Source organism: Odontesthes bonariensis, chromosome 24 (assembly GCF_027942865.1).
Source record: "Odontesthes bonariensis isolate fOdoBon6 chromosome 24, fOdoBon6.hap1, whole genome shotgun sequence".
In the NCBI taxonomy this organism is placed as follows: domain Eukaryota; kingdom Metazoa; phylum Chordata; class Actinopteri; order Atheriniformes; family Atherinopsidae; genus Odontesthes; species Odontesthes bonariensis.
The window spans coordinates 5,083,808-5,100,814 of NC_134529.1; the positions used below are offsets into that span (position 1 = coordinate 5,083,808).

Sequence of the window (17,007 nt, forward strand, 5' to 3'; positions counted from 1 at the left end):
TGAGCTCTTTTCATTTTGATCAAATCATCCTGTCATCTTTCTGATGCGTTTTAAATTCACAGATTATCCAGTGTGGTCCTGTCGTGGTCTCTTTGACCGGAACCGTTGTCAGATTATCCACTTTCAGCACCTCTTTAATTCTAGTATTTAAGCAGTTGTGGCTAGTTTTTATTCTGCTGATTCTTCCTTGTTCCTTTTCTGCTGACTTGCATTGAGAGGTGGAAAACTTTGAGTCAGAAAATGAGTCAGAGTTCTGAGCTTAAAACTTTCCAGGATTTGAACTGTTCTTGAATAGTTTCTTGTGCATCTGCTGCATTATGTAAAAAGAACCTGGTTGATGCCATTAGGTGTTGCTGACAGGCTCTTATTTTAAGACTTTTTGTGCCAGATAGGGGGAAAAAAATTAGAACGCACTGAATATTTTTCTCTGTGTCCATGTTTGAAAACTGCAATTCCAAACTTCCAACTTCTGGTTTAAGAAGCAGTTTCAGCAAAGATATTAGCGACAGTTGGTCACACATGGACACAATCAATCGTCTCTTAAATTTATCACAAGAAGATTCAGCTCGTTGGGATCTAGAATCAAATATCTTAGAGCTGATCTTCCATCACTGAGTCGGCCTAATTTGTTAAGCTACCAGAATCTCTGACCAAAGATCTGCTTTTCATAACCAGGAGAAATGTAGGTAGAGTTTCAGTACATTTCATACAAGCCCAACATTTCCTCTCTCAGATACGGGCATTGAACTGGTTAGGTTGTCTTACTGCTAAAGAAAGAGAAGCATTCTGGATTTATACAGTAGAAACAAAAAGCTCTAAATATCAAATTTGACCAGCTCTGTCAATCCTTGACTTCTTTCAGCCTCAATATACATGACATGTTTGGATTTTGTGATACTTTAGTTGTTTATTAACAGTATTTCTGTCAATGTTTCATACTCTGATGTATTGTCTAAGGATTTGAGTTTTGCATCTGACCTATTTTCTAAAAAATATTTTCAGCACTATATATTGTTGGTGTTTATTTTCTATAGTCTCTATTTTTTGTTTTCCCTCCAGGCTTGTTAGGTGACCTGGTTGGATGTGTAGTTCTTGAGGTTCTCTGAGTGTTTCTTTGTCTGAAGTGTTTGTGCTACAAACTTCCCAGTTTGGTGGTGATTTGATAAATATTCAGTGTGCACACTTAATGTTTTGTAAATTAATTTTTGTCCCCCTCCTGGATCACAGTGCCTACATTTGTTTTACACCTCACAGTAACGCAGCAGTACAATCTGACAAGCTTTTTGAAGTGGGTTTAGATGGTTTAACCTTCTCTCTTTTTAACAGGTATCAACAGATGATGCACACCTTGAAAAACACCATGATCAGGGTTGTAGAGTCTTTAATCAACAAATTTGAGGAGGACCATCTCAGGAAGGAGATGCACAGAGAGAGGGAACGCAGTCAGTCCAACAGTCAGTACACCGATAACTGCTCTGATAGCGACTCCTCCTTCAACCAGGTCAGAGATGTTACAAAAGCAATATACTAATTTGTTTTATCTCTATCTCGCCTTTACTGTTTCAAACAAAGATTATATCTTGCCTCTAGTCTTTGGATTGCATTGGTTGCATAAGCTTGTTCCTTTCCATCTTGGATTGAGTGTAGATGAGAGCCAACAGTATATTTATGCATTGAGCTATGAAACTGTAGACTGGCTCATAATTCCTTTTGTTTCATGTTCATTTTCTTTTACAGAGTTATGCATTCATCAGACAAGAGCAGCTGCAGGTTTTGGCTCAAAAACTTGACTCGAACAAGCCCAAAGAGGTACAAGGGAAGATTTTAACACGAGTTCACTTCTGCTTTTCAGTGTTTTTCTGTCATCTGGAGATCATGTGTGGTTCCCAGCCAGGGAAATGATGTTCGTACACTATAAATTAGAGGCGTTTTAAGATGATTAACAAAATAGGAGCCAGTAAAATGTCATTTAAGCCCCTTTCAAAATTGCATAGCTTTTCATCAATCTGATGTCAACTGAACATATTCAACATATTAACATTCTGAGATTGTAATCTGACTAGTACCTAGTGATATAGACGCGTCACTTGAAGCTTAGCAGAGTAAACTCCAGCAGAGTCTGAACTCCAGCAGACACGTTAGCAGACAGGCTCACGCAGCAGTGAGTTGATTTGACATATGATTAGTTGTTCAGAGGAGTCCCACAGATTTTTAATGAATAAATATAAGAACTGTCAAAACTTTCCTCCTTTTTTAATTGTATTTGTATCAGTTAGCTGCAGGACTGAGTTGATTTCTGCACTTCTCAGCCAAATGAACACAAAACAATCATTTAACTTGTAGCCGATGCTACTTTTCTCTGTCTGAACATCTTAACACAGTGTTCCTCGTTGGTTTGATATGAATTTCTTAGACTGAAAACAGTCTAAGAAAAGCTAGTAGCCTATTGGCTGATAGTGGCCATCAACAGCTTCTTTTATAGATCATTGAACCATGGAGGTGGTGAATTTAGAAAATGGGCTGAGTAGTTATACAAAAGAAGTGGTGTTTGAAAGTGGACATGGTTTGTGTAATAGGGTCACTGACTATAAAGGCTACAGAACACTGTTTTACCAGTCAGTGCAATGAAACGGTGTTGTCCAGGTGACCGATGTCGGTCTGTGTGTAGGTGCGTCATGATGCTCTTCAGGTTCTCTGCTGTGCCCCTCCTTCTGACGTCCTGAGCTGTGAGAGCTGGAGCATCCTGCGCAGGAACCTCTGTGCGGCTCTGATCGAGCCCGACCTCAACGTGAGTCCAGCGCAGCCTCATCAACATCTGTGTCCTACACATTGATATCTAATTTATTATTGTTTATCAATAATAATCATGTAATTCTCCAATTCAAGCTATGAATTAAGATTGATGTGGAATACTACATGCAGTCATGTCACGCCTGCTTAATCTGGTTTATTTTCCTCGTGTGTGTGTGTCTGTAATGAAATGAAATGCCCTTTCCTCTCACCTCTATCAGGAGAATGTGCTGCAGTTCTTTGCTAAAAGCTTCTCCTCTTCTCCACTGAATGTCACTCGGGAGATCTACAGCAGCTTGGGTAGGCCAGCCTGAATGAGCCTTTCAGGGCTTTGATGAACAAACACTCTCACTTTTTAAAAAAGGACAAAGAAAAGCAATTTTAAATAGAAAAAATATGAATAAAAACCTCTTTTCTTATGAGTTTAGTATTGTCTAATGACACAGATGAAATGGTTTCCAGTGAGCTGAATCATTGAAAACGTTTCATTCCAAAGAAATTATTCATACAGGCATATGTTTCATAATGTTAAGAAACTGTTGAATAAAAAATATGTGCATTTTAAGTTTGTGTGTCTACTTGTACTGAAAAATTATGCATGTTTTGTAAGAGGAATATTTTGCCTGAGCAGCTAAAAGTGTGGAATCAAGTTTTCTGACACACAAGCTGAGCTTTCCAAGTGGCTCAGCTGCCATCGATATAAACAGACCTGAGATCAGCCGTCTTCTCAAACAGGTAGGACACTTGATCTCCTACAATGTCTTCAGTCCATCTCCTCACAAGAAAGTTGCCACATGCTTCATTCACCCTTTCTGGTTTGTACCAGATTCGATTGATGAATGACTTTCAGAAGGAGGTGACGACCTACTGGATTCGCCATCCAGAGAAGTAAGTTATGGTGTCTCATTGAAATCAGCATCGGTTTCTTCTTACCTCGTTTGAATCATACAGACCTTATTCACTATATTAAAATCTGGTTTGAAATAAGAATTCTTGGTAATTCTTGGTTACTTCACTTTGATGTTCCTGCTCATGTCTTCATATCTTCATCTTTCTACTCTGCTGCAGATATATGGAGGAAGTTATAGAGAGCACCTTCTCCCTGTTGTCCTTCCATCATGAACATGGCTTATCGGGAACAGAGAAAACCCTGGAACCAATCCACTTACTGGCCTTGCTGGATGTTAAAGCTACCTGGTTTAATAAGTGGATGGTATGTTCTGCAACCAAACATAATGTAGAAAAAGTACTGAGTAAGTCTTGATCCACCTTTCATTTCTTTATATTTTGCGTCCAAACAGCCAGACTTTCTTAAAATGGTCTTGAATAATGATTATTCAAGCTAGCTGAAGGTCTTTCAAAGATTTTCTTTGGACTTCTTTGGCTTTTTTTTTTTTTTTTTTTTTTGTGAATCATTCAAGTGTATAAAGGGCACCAAACTCAATGCATGAACCAGTGTTGTGTCCACACAAAAAGTTTAAATAATATCCTCAGACACTTTGTTCCCAGCAGCCTGTCACAGAGACACATCATTTGTTCCAGTTTCTTTAGTTGCATCTATGAAAAACAGCAAAGATAACACAGTGTGACAGACAGAAAACAGGATTTCTGCAGCAACAAGGTGATTCCCAAAGAGCTGTTAGCTGAAAACTTGGCATATCTCAGCATGGTGTGCAGTGTGTCCTTAAAACATTTGAGGAAACTGGACAAGTGGAGGACAAAAGAAGAAGTGTCAGGCCTAAAGAACTATCTACAGCAGATGAACAGGATCTGAAAGTGATGTCCTTAAGAAAGAGGAAAACATCCAGCAAAGACCTGACACAGGAGCTGAGAGATGCATCTGGACCTTCAGCTGATCCATCTGCTGTTGGCCCAAGCCTCATCAGAAATGGGCTCCATGGAAGGGTGGGTGTCAGGAAGCCGTTCTTAAGGAAGGGAAACAGGGAGAAAAGGCTGAGCTGTGCCAAAGGACACAAGAAGTGGGCTGAAAATCAGTGGCAGCAGGTCTGATGGAGGGAAGAATCCTCCCCAGAGCCCGGAGCTCAACATTACTGAAGCAGTGTGGGATCATGTTGGCAGAGAACGGAACAAAAGGCAGCCCACATCCAAAGAAGAGCTTTGGGATGTCCTTCAAGAAGCCTGGAGAATTATTCCTGAAGACTCCTTAAAGAAAGGACAGAAAGCTCGTCTGAGAGGGTTCAGGCTGAGTTGGAGAATAAAGGAGCTCAGAGCAGATATTCACTTTAGAGCTGCTCAGAACTGAACTAACTCTGTTTTTGTCTTGTAAACTGTCTTATATTCAGTTTTACCTTCAATGTTTGTGCATGTTTAAGAAATCCTATCTCCCATTTTCCTTGTACAGTATACAGAAATGAGGGGTGGCTCAAAGGTTTTCCACACTCCTGTAGAAGACATTTAATCTGACATTTAAAGGTTAATCTGTTGCTAATAGAAGTGTACACATGTCTCTCGTTCACTCTGCACTGGTAACATCCAGGATACTTAATTAATTTTCCTCTTTCCTGATTTGCCCTCTCCTTCCTCTCAGCATGGCTACTACAGCAGGACTGTAGTTCTCAGACACCTGGAGAGAAAGTACAAGTCTTTGGTGAGTAATTCATTTAGTAATCAATATTTCTCAGCAGCTTCTTTGTCCTTTAATAAATAATCACATAAGAGAGAAGCAGCCAACGAATGGACAGCCTGCCATTCAGAAAATTCAGGAAACTGTAACAAAATGCTAAAATAGAAAATCATTTCCTCCTTGAGGCAGATAATGATTCATCTTCAAATGGAAATGTTCTTTTTTTTCCAGCTTTATAGCATGTTACTTACGGTAACACTAACCTGTAAACCCTGTGGGCAGACTTTTCTACCTTTCATCAGGCGTGTTGTAAATGTTCCTTATTTGAAGCAGAATGATTGTTTAGTCAGATGTTCAGTATCCCAGGATCTGTTAATATTTCAATTTTCTCCACCTCTCAAATTTGCTGCTTGCTTTATGAGTGTGTTGGGGGTCATTGTCCTGTTGTGTCCAACTGTAAACTGAACAGCCAATGGTTTGAGATCAGTGCCGACAAATTCTGTGGTCGTCCTTCTTCTTCACTGTTCACTTCTTCACTGAGGTAAAGTATCTACTTATTTAGTCCTTTGGCCCTGTGGTTGATATGAATCCTCAAAGCTGGGGGTCAAAACACATCTAAAGAGACACCAGAAATGATTGTCCTTTACTAGGGCTGGGCGAGTTAACTCGTTATTGCGTTAACTCGCTAATTATTTAACATCGATAAATATTTTATCGCGCATGAACGCATTTTAAAAAAAAAAAAAAATTATTTTCTATTTTTTATTATTATTATTTTTTGGGGCTTTTGTGCCTTTTAATGGATAGGAAAGTTCAGAGAGACAGGAAGCAGGGGGCAGAGAGAGGGGGAACGACACGCAGCACAGGGCTGTCCGAAGTGGGACTTGAACCGGGCCAGCTGCAGCGAGGACTATAGCCTCTGTACATGGGGCGCCTGCTCAACCCACTACGCCACAAACCCCCCCTATTTTATTATTTATTTTATTATTGCAAAAGTCTGTTGCTCACAGGCTTTTATTCTGTAAAAGTCTGCTGCTGTCTGCTGTGGAACAGGAAAAGAAAGTAATCGGCGGATCCACCAAACATGGAGAAGGGTACGGAACTTTTACTCGGCCATTTTCATTTTAAAGTTCTTCCAGACGGCGGAGTCGACAGAACCAAAGTCATCTGTAAACACTGCCAAGTTGAATTGTCTTCTCAGCGTAGTAGCTCCAGTCTAAAATATCACTTAAAGGCAAAACACACAACTGATAGCAGCAAGTCATTCAAGGAAACAGACAGTGGAGCGAGGCTTCTACATAAAAACTACAGAAAGATGCTGATGTTAAAAGTGTGTTTGCACAACAAATGTTATGGCACTTTCATTCATATGGCAGCACATTTAAAATAAAACTAAATGCTAAAAGCTATACGCTACTTTTGGATTCATTTTTGGATTTTGCGTACAAATGCGATTAATTGTGATTAATCAGGGAAATCATGTGATTAATTAGATTAAACATTTTAATCGTTGCCCAGCCCTATCCTTTACACATTTAAGAATTTATTGATCCATTCCTATCTCTGACCAACTCTGGAGTTTTACTGTAAAATCAATCCTGAGCCTTTCTGCAACACAAACAAAGCAAACCTTCTAAACTGTCTAACACTCAAACACAACAGATTGTGGTTAAAAGGAGGCTGCATTAACATACTGAGTTACCATGTTTTACTCTTTATTTTTCAGATCGTAGCAGCTCTTCAGCAGTGTATCCATTACAGTGAATCCTGTGAAAGCTTTACAAGTGAGACAACCGATGCTCATCCAGGGGAGCAGAGGAGCACTGGTAAGTGGAACGGTCCAGGAGTTCATGATTTAAGTACCAGTCTCTTCTGTAGGTTTTGCTCACTTTTATCGAGAGGTTGCTGTTTAAAATCAGGAGCAGGGTTTCCTTTCTGTCTTCACTCTCTGTTCAGGCATGTTCTTCATCCCAAAACCTTGTTTCCGACGCTGTCATTGATTCACATTAAGAAGGCAGTGTGAATGGAAAGGCTAATAATTGGGAAAAACTTGATGTTTGTTTCAAAGAGATATTGATTAATTATTAAAGGGAATCTAATCGACTCTGTGAAGATTAAGATTATATGACTTATCTGCTTTTTTTTGATAATAAAATCTTCCCAGATATGACTTGATATTCCAGACATTATTAGAGATTAAAATGAGTTAGTCTTATTTTCATCTTTTGGATGTACACCACAGTTGTTGTTTAGTTTTTTTCCTCCTTGAGAATGGTTCCCTTTGGAGACAGCAACTTTATTTAATTACAACCAGTAGCAATGAAGCCTGTACCACCAGCCTCTGTGAAGGCACACAGTCGTGTTTATTCACTTCAAACCAGTCAATGGAAACGTTTCCGATTTATTTTACTGTTTGTGGCCTTTTAAAAGATCCCCTCAGACCTGGAAACCTGTGTTTAAGCATCTCATATTGTTGTGAAATGACTCCAGTCACTAAAATTCCAGAGGAGACACTAAAACCATCAAACCGTCTTCGCCTCCTTGTGGGTTTGCTTGTTTTGTTTAATTAGCGTTCCCTCTTAACAATTATCAGTGAACTGGCCTCAGCAGATCACTGGTCTGCATGGAGATCTATCTTATATTAATGCTGGTTCTTTTGTTAATATACATGTCAGAGTTCATGAATTAGAAAAAAGTGATTAACTCACAGTAGGTATGGTTTTATCTGAAATAAAGTCACCATGAAAAGTAACACTCCAGATAGGACGATTAGAGCAAATAACTCTACTCTAAACAGGAAGTTAACAGTTTGAGAGCAAATGGAGAAGTAAAAAGTTTCATTCATTCAGCTTCTTTAATGCACACATCATGTTCCTGCTGTCATCCAAACAGAGGACAGGCATGAAAAGATTGAGAGAAAAGAAAGACAAAACAGACAGAAAAAACATATGAAGGCTGGAGAAGTAGAAGATGCAATGAAAATGTTACCAAATGATTTAACTGAATGTAAAGGAGCCAGAACTGAGGTGTTTGCATGTGCAGTGGTTATTATAAAGAACAGATGACTCAAAGACACTATGGCACAACATGCACATGTTTTAAGGCATCCAGCACGTGGAAGAACAATGATATTAACTGTTGGATGACCAGAGAAAGTCCCATTTTGACTTGTGCTTCCATTAGTCTGTACACAGATGTGATACCAGTTAGTTAGTTAGATTATATCCTAAATATAATCCTAATTTTAACTGGAAACAGTGTGTACATTCAGTAATACACGGTGTTCAGTGGAGCAGGTGCGTGTCGTCATGTCCGTATGTTATCTCCTGTCAGCCAGCTGGCTGCAGGAGTCACAACACTCTGACCTTGTCTTGGATGAGTGGCGATATGCTGACTTTCCTGCCACGGATTTACTCCTCAGGAAAGTTTCTGAGCTCTGCTGATGTTTGATTTTCTGCACTTCAGAGACACTCTAACGTCGCCATGTTTAGTTCAGCCTGAAATCTCCGTCCACCACAGTGTTGCAACACTTAGTTTTTAAAAATACCCCAAAAGCTTTGCTCTTTTCACCCGCAGCAAACACTCACAGCTGCCATGATCATGACATTTTAGTTGATGGCTGATCGTCATAGAAACCATTGCAACTAAAGATTTGATTTTCTTTCTCATGCTCTGAAGATACAATGAAAATTGAATGAATATTGACTGTTATTGACTATTATAACCATGATTGAAATGTCGAATAAAGAAGGTGGGACATGCATATGTTGCATCTCGACCTACTTGGATAATAAACCTTAAAATACTCCTTCAATCAGCTGCAGAAAATCTACAATAAGTGTTCAGACGGCTGCTCTGCAGGTCCTTTGTCCTCTGCCTTATCAGCTAAAAAGTGAATCGGTGAAACTCATGTATTACTGGCTACAAGTATTATCAGCTACAAGTAAGAGAAAGGATAGAAACAGTTGATAAGAAGATGGAGTTAAAGATAAAATACATCCAGCAGTTTTCATGCAGGTAATTTAAAAGCTTTATAAAGATTATGCAAAGAGTTTGCAGTCTCTCAGAACTGGATTTCCCAGCTTGATGACTCGCTTGCTTTGACTCTTGATTAATTTGGTTTTCTGTTCATGTCTCAGGCTCGTTGCAGAGGAGCGTTTACTCCGGGAAGGAGCTTGAATATTCTTTTTTTGTCCACTCTCTGTGTGTCCTGGGGAAGCTGATCATCTACACCAATGGAAGAAAGCTCTTTCCCATCAAAACGAGGAGGCACAAAGGTTCGACGCTAAACTTTCCAGGACACGTATCCAGCATCAGTCATGGGGTGTGGACTGTACTGTTTCATTGTAGTAAATGGTGAAACTGTACTAATTGACATACTAATCTTTACAGTATGTATTCTCAGGAGCGGTCTAATCAGCATCCATTCCCTTCATTTTGCTTATGGGGTGAATTTATTCCCCTCCACCCATTTTAATTACTGATAAAGTTACGTAATTGTGACTGTTACAGAGGCAGACAGTTCCATCGGTTATATAAGACTCATATGTTACTGATTTACATGTTAATCACTCTTTTATTGTGCAGTCCAGTGCAGAATTTACTCCATGCCTTGAAAAAACATTGCATATTGCGTCATGACTCATCACTTCTTTTTGCTTTACTGATGAGCTTGTATATTTCTAAAGCTGATATTACAGACTTTACTGTGTTGTTTTACACACAGAAGTAGAGGTAATAGTGATTTTACTGCTGGATTTAGAGCGCTTCCTTCAGCTGTTTAGCACTGCGAGGGAATTTATCTGGAAGAATGATGTAAAAGTGTTGACAGTCGAGAGCACAGATGGTAAAAGCTCATTTGTTCTTTGCAACATGTCTTATCTCCTTATCTCAGTTATATCTACTTTGAATGATACAGCACTGTCTGTGATTTCTTCTAATCAATCAGTCAATCAATACATTAGTAAGAAAGCCAGAAAAAGTGTATTTCTTTATGACTTTTTATGGAATTTGCTACCAAGCCAAAGGCTAAATTCCAAAGTTCAACAGTTCAGCTGCTGAAATGTGATGTTTAACCTCAGAAATGCATTAACTCTCCCTATTTAAGCACCTCAAACCATAAAGATTTTACCTGGTAAGTTAAAGAACAAAATGACATATTGCAGCATGCATTGGAATTTCAGCCTACACTGAAACTCCTGCTCATAGAATCTTTATGCTCACAGTTGATTGCCGTATTCCTAGTTACCGAAACTTACGACGGAGCCCACTTCCTCCTCAGAAGTAACTACTTTTAGCGTCTCATTAACTCATTTATTACGTTTGTGTTTCAGATCCTGTCAGTCTGACGGACCTCGTTGTCATCCTGATTACCATCATGTATCGACACCCCGACCCTCTTTACAGCGATGCCTCACACTCAGGTGGGGCTCATACTCTGGCACGCAGACCAGTTTCAATGAGTTCGGCCACCGCCCCGGGTTATTTTCAGTCAGGAAGCAGCTTCTGCGGGAACATGGTGACCCTCCCTACGAGACATAAAATTACTTCTCAGACCATATCTTTTATCTCTTAACCTTGTACCGACTTGGTTAGTACTATATCTGTCTCCTAAAAATCTTTATCGCCATGTTCATTTGCAGGAATTAAACTTCAGCAACATTTCTGCCAACAATTGATAATATTCTCCACCTTGATTATATCAGCTCTGCCTGCTGCAGGAACTCGGGATGATCCATTTTTAGTATTTCACCTGCAGTCACACAACGTTCACATGTAGCACTCTCGTCTCGTGCATCGTCAGATGATTGATTCTGTAAAAATAGTTCCAGATGCATCTCTCAGGGTCTGTGTCATGGATTTTTTTCTTAGATTTCTTCCATGTAGATAGTTTTTTTTCTTCTTTTGTCCTCCACTTGTCCAATTTCCTCAAATGTTTAAAGGACACACTGCACACCATGCTGAGATATGCCAAGTTTTCAGCTAACAGCTCTTTGGGAATCACCTTGTGGCTGCAGAAATCCTGTTTTCTGTCTGTTAGACTGTGTTGTCTTTGCTGTTTTTCACAGATGCAACTAAAGAAATGGGAACAAATGACGTTTCTTTGTGACAGGCTGCTAGCAAGATACAATTTAAAATGGCTTCTTTGCTAATTTGTCTTTTTGTAGATGCAACACTGGTTCATCCCTTCAGTTGGGTTCCTTTTTTGTACTGTATTGTTGGATTATTCATAAATCAGTGTTAAGTTGCTTAATAAATGAATAGAACACATGGTCTGGTGTGAGGAATGGACTGAAAATTGGTGAAAAAGCAGCCAATGTACCTGCTTGGAAGCAGCTAGACTACCAACTACTCACCACTGACCCAGCAACACAAGATTTTAAGATTTACATTTACACAAAACAAGCAGGTGTTGGCCGTCATTGTTAAGGGGTGAAGATGATGTCGATGTACAGTGTGTATGATTAAGTTTCTGTTTTGTTTGAATGCTCAGACTCCCTGTCGCCCAGCAGTTTGGTGATGGAGGTGCTCTGCATGTTGTGTGAACGGACAGAATGTGCTGCAGAATGCCTCCACCAGACCCCTGTCATCGAGACTCTACTGGCTCCTGTTATAGCGCTACTCAGTGGACAGCAGGTCACACACACACACACACACACACACACACACACACACACACACACACACACACACACACACACACGAACACACACAGCTGCCTGCAGTTCACATGCATTCAGGGGTTTTTATGAAAAGTTTCTGTCACTAGAAAAGTAAACTTCCTCCTATCTTGGACATTGAAGACTTTCCATTTCTGCCAAATGTAACACAATGTAAATATATTAGTTTATTCAGGTGTTGTTACAGTCATGTTGGGAGGCCACAGGCAGCTTGTCCCAGCAGGACAGTGATTGATCAGCCTTTGACGAGCTGCTTCTGTTGGTGTGTGAAGCTGTTGGGTGATTTTTGCCTGTTTATTTTCTGCGGTTTGCAGATCAAACTGAAGTCTCCTGAATCGACTCTGACTCTTGTTGCTGACGTCCTCGCTCGCATTGCAAACACCGACAGAGGATTAGCTCTTTTTTTACATGAGAAGAACCTCGTTGTGGCCCACAGTGAGAGGTGAGGCTACGTGGGGGGGGGGTTATGGATTTGTTTTACTAAGAAGGAAGAGTTCACTGCATATTTAAATTTGCTTTAGAAGCCCTTCTGATTTTGAACAGAAAGCCTATTTCACCAGAAGCTCTTGCTGGTTTATGCGTCGCTGGGATTAATTCTCAACATGAATATCATTATTGCAAATAGTAAAAAAACAAACTGAGGAGATCAGGATTAATTAAATCACCTTGAGCACAGCGCATATTTTTTTTTAAAACACATAAAAACGCCGTGGGTGATTGCTGTTATCAGCTTCTTCCTCTCTGTCCTCTCTCCTCTGCAGAACCTTTGCTGCTCATGTCATTGTACAGTTCACCCTGAGGCTGCTGGATAAAGGACTGCCATCTCTGAGTGAATCAGACGCACCTCATGCACTATGTGGAGCTTTCATCTTTGTCTGTCGACAGATATACAACACCTGCGAGGGCCTGCAGCTCCTGCGACCCTACGGCCTGCATAAAGCCATAGCTGCTGCATGGAAAAAAGTACCTGCAGCACACACAAAACCCACTCCATCTGTTATTTTTTAGATCCTTTTCTTATTACTTAAGATGAAGTCACTGAAATGAAATTTAATCCAGTTAAACGTGAGAATGTTGGGGTTCAGATTGAGCTTATTGGGGGAGGCAGATCTGACTGCCTGTGGAAAGAGCTGTTTAGCACCCTGGCAGTTCTTGGAGGGATGCTACTTTTTCTATCTTTTACCCCAACTGCATGTGGAAAAGTAATAGATAACGCATTGGAAAACAAACTGACACCACTTTATTTGTGAAGTCGTACGTTATTGGCTGCTTTTATGAGAGGAAGATTCTTGAAATACAAGAAATGCAGCGTTTACTGGAGAGTTCTGCTTGACTAACCAGCCCTAAAAACAATAGAGGAGTCTGTAGACAGCCTCGGTATTTAATTCTTTTCCCCACATCCTCTAATAGAGCAGTGCCTCGGCCTAATGATCAGTTTCAGTAGCTGGAATGTTAATGTCATGTTTAATTTGCTTGATGAATGCAGAGTATTTACTCACCACATTGAGAAACAAGCCGCCATTTCTTGCAAATAAGGGGAATTAACTAACCGTTATGATCTGCTTAATTTGGGTTTTGGAACAATCATAATGGAACATCACATTCAGAATGTAAAAACGAACCTGAAAAACAAAAACTATAAAAGAGCTTCCTCTTGCCTGTGTAACGGGACAGAGGAATGGTACAGAGGACCGTCACGGCTTGTATTAACCGGTAGACGGCACAGCTGTTTTTCTAAAAAGTGTATTTTAACCATTCTTTTCCACTATGGTGCCACCTCACAGCTCACTTCTTTGTCATCCCAGACATTCATGTCAAAAATTAACTTAACGAGACGCTGAAATCAGTGAGCAACAAGTTCACTCTCACTTCCTCCTGACTTTATCATATCTACTCAGATATTTATAATCCACCCGTTCCTACTTAACTGTGACTCACAACGGTTGCTTCTACCATTATTATTTGGAGCATTGAAGTCGTAATTGAGTCATTCTCAATGCTCTGATTTAATGTGCGAAGCACAAAAAAAGTAGAAAAGTTAACTTGGTGTTCAAGATATTAATCATTTCTAATAATTTCTAATTATTTTGTTCGAGGTTATCATGGATTAGAGTCCTGATGGCAGATAAAAGCAGCTGTTTACAGACATACAACATAAAACAATGTATAAAATTCATTGTTGTTCGGTTAAAGAACAGAGAAAAGAGCTCCTTTTAATTACCTCACTGTATCAGGATCAAGGTATGGATACATCAGGGAGTAATTCTTGTCTGAATGTTCAACAAACCTCCAGTAATGAAAATGTTTGCTCTTCATTTTTCAGGTCAGCTCTGTATCAGAAAGGGTTCCAACACCAGTACAAGGAGCCAGCGCTGGAACCCAAGAGATAATGAACATGTAAAGTCTTTCAGACACTCAAACACGGACGAACAAAACCAGATTATTCAAATACTTTATTCAGACGCCCACAGTGTAGGCTGATGATACGCTCTGAGAGTATTTAAAGACATGGGTTTGTTTTTTATTCATCTCTGGAGAGATGTTACAGCTTGTCTCAGAGTGAAAATTAAATTTATTAGCACATACATCACAAAAATAAGCCTTTTTTATCCATTAAAAAGACTTAGAAGACAGGTACATTCAGGTTAACCTGAATTATGGTTCAGAAGAGGTGAGGTCAATGATTGGCAGGAGATCATAAATCAGGTTTAACTTGTGGCTGATGATATGTAGAAAGTCCTTCTCTGGTTTAAAAAAAAAAAAAAGAAAGATAAGTTCTCGTTTCTATCCCTCAGCTTTGATTTGTTTGACTTTGATTAAAGTCGAATTCTCTCAGAAACCAGTGGGTCAGACAGCTCGGCTCAGAAATCTTACAGTGCGATACTTCAACATGTCAGAGATCCAGATATCAAATGAAAAGAAAAAACATCGAAGGAAAAGGAAGGAAGTTAAGCACTGAGATGCTGTTCAGTCTGTCCAGATGAATCAGGGCGGGTCTTTTAAAGTATACGATGTATACGTAATGGAACGTTTTAGAATATTTACTGTTACTATAGTTTGCTTAAAAGACCACCGTTTAAGAGTTAGCTGTAGCCCTGTCACTCTCCCTTCTAAAGTCAACCTTAAGGCATAAGTCTCTGTAAAAATAAGAATTTCTCTATAAATTCTTCAGTTTTCAGTCACTGTTGCAGCTGTACTTTGTACACTTTGTACACTTTGTACACTGTGCAACGGGTGCAGGTCCTGTGGACATGGACACGCTGCCTGTGAAGATGCAAAGGGATAATTTTAAGATTTAAAAATCTCTGTCTGCAGGTATTTTAGTAACACTTGGAAAGAGAGAAGAAGACAGTCAAATACAGCACCTCACTTCACTCAGTGGAGTGTGTTGGATAGTTGGTTTGTGAATTCTGGGTGATCAGTGACGTGTTTCCTTTATATAACAGAACGTTCCCAGATTGCTCTCTTTTTTTAGTTTTTTTTTTTTTGTGGGAGTATGAAAACAAACCTTTGCAGCTTACTTTGTGTCCCTGGTTTCTCTGTGTGTCTGGAACAGGCTTGCCTGGGAGGAGACGTTACTGGACAGCCTGCTGAACTTTGCTGCAACTCCTAAAGGGCTGCTGCTGCTCCAGCAGACAGGAGCCCTCAATGAGTGCGTCTCCTACATGTTCTCTCGCTTCACCAAAAAACTACAGGTAACGAGCTATACAAATATAACTATAGGTATTTTAAATTTGGTCCTTATCGTTCTGTGTTTTCGCCACATGATATTCCCATGATATTAACACCTAGGCTGCTCTGCATTACACACATTTTAATTGTGTAAACATTTAATCCAACTGTTTTTGTCTTGACTTCAGTTCTCCTGAAGCAGACACACCTGGAAGCTACCGAAACCAAATAATTAGTCACAGAGCAGTGTTGGGGTCATATGAATCTTACTGACAGAGTGTCACAAAACCGCCTTGAAATGAATGGAAAAATAATTCAGAATTTTCCAGAGACTAGCTTTAAGTTAAAGGAGGGATGGGACGCTTTTAATTCCTGTAAGTTGTTTCTGTCACAAACTTAAGTTAAAGATGGGCGTGGATATGATGAAGGGGCCACAGGAGCTTTGACTGACACCATTTAGAAACTTCTCCTGAGGGTTTGTTTTCATTAAAGTGAAAAAAAGTGCAGCTTGGAAATCAACAGAATGATTCTGAGGAGGTTTAACAGCAGAATAAAAAGCAGCAGAACGGTACAAAACAACATCATCAGCATAAAGGTGAACCCTGCAGCCAACTGCATCCTGCTGTGTTTTATTGCTGGGACCCTTTGAGAAGTGGATATTTCCAATGATGTCACTTCATTTTGATTTACAGTTTGCTTTCAAAGCCTCTGAAGTGGCAACAGGATGAGGTGGCGCTTACAAGCATGTCGGGCTTCTACCACTAATATTCCACATTGATTAAAAAAAACAAAAAACTTATTTTGTGGAATAAGGACTAAGAATATTAAGCTGAAAATTAGCCTAATACAGTAGACTTCCTTTCATTGAAGTAATTTGTTTTGCCTATATCGATATTAACTAGGGCTGGGCGAGTTAACTCGTTATTATCGCGTTAACTTGTTAATTATTTAACGCCGATAAATATTTTATCGTGCATTAACGCAGGTTTTATTATTGAAAAAGTCTGTTGAATGCATCAGATTCACACAGTTACAGCAAACACCACGAAGCATGGAGTAATAAAATAAAAATAAACTAGCAGGTAACATCACCGCTACAGGTGCTCCTCGGTCTCTGTGTGAAGCTCACGGAGCTAACCGGCGCTACTTCCTGTTTTACTTGTTTCAACATAAAAGCACGCATTTCAAAATAAATTTAAAAAAACCCTCCAAACTCCAAAAAAGTGAAGTTGAATTGTCTTCTCAGCGTAGTAGTTCCAGTCTAAAATATCACTTAAAGGC

General features: G+C 39.6%; 1 protein-coding gene across 2 annotated transcripts in view; it reads left to right on the forward strand.

The window, feature by feature from the left end:
• The window catches only part of tbc1d32 (TBC1 domain family, member 32), a 76,025-nt gene that overhangs the window by 1,858 nt on the left and 57,160 nt on the right, over positions 1-17,007 (forward strand). For both annotated transcript variants that reach the window (XM_075459407.1, XM_075459406.1), the window contains exons 5-20: positions 1,327-1,501; positions 1,738-1,809; positions 2,669-2,788; positions 3,012-3,090; positions 3,422-3,525; positions 3,617-3,678; positions 3,859-4,003; positions 5,339-5,398; positions 7,101-7,200; positions 9,514-9,651; positions 10,708-10,797; positions 11,868-12,010; positions 12,369-12,496; positions 12,816-13,017; positions 14,378-14,451; positions 15,611-15,749. In XM_075459407.1, the coding sequence (XP_075315522.1) occupies positions 1,327-1,501; positions 1,738-1,809; positions 2,669-2,788; positions 3,012-3,090; positions 3,422-3,525; positions 3,617-3,678; positions 3,859-4,003; positions 5,339-5,398; positions 7,101-7,200; positions 9,514-9,651; positions 10,708-10,797; positions 11,868-12,010; positions 12,369-12,496; positions 12,816-13,017; positions 14,378-14,451; positions 15,611-15,749 (1,831 nt within the window). The remainder of the gene's footprint in view (positions 1-1,326; positions 1,502-1,737; positions 1,810-2,668; positions 2,789-3,011; positions 3,091-3,421; positions 3,526-3,616; positions 3,679-3,858; positions 4,004-5,338; positions 5,399-7,100; positions 7,201-9,513; positions 9,652-10,707; positions 10,798-11,867; positions 12,011-12,368; positions 12,497-12,815; positions 13,018-14,377; positions 14,452-15,610; positions 15,750-17,007) is intronic.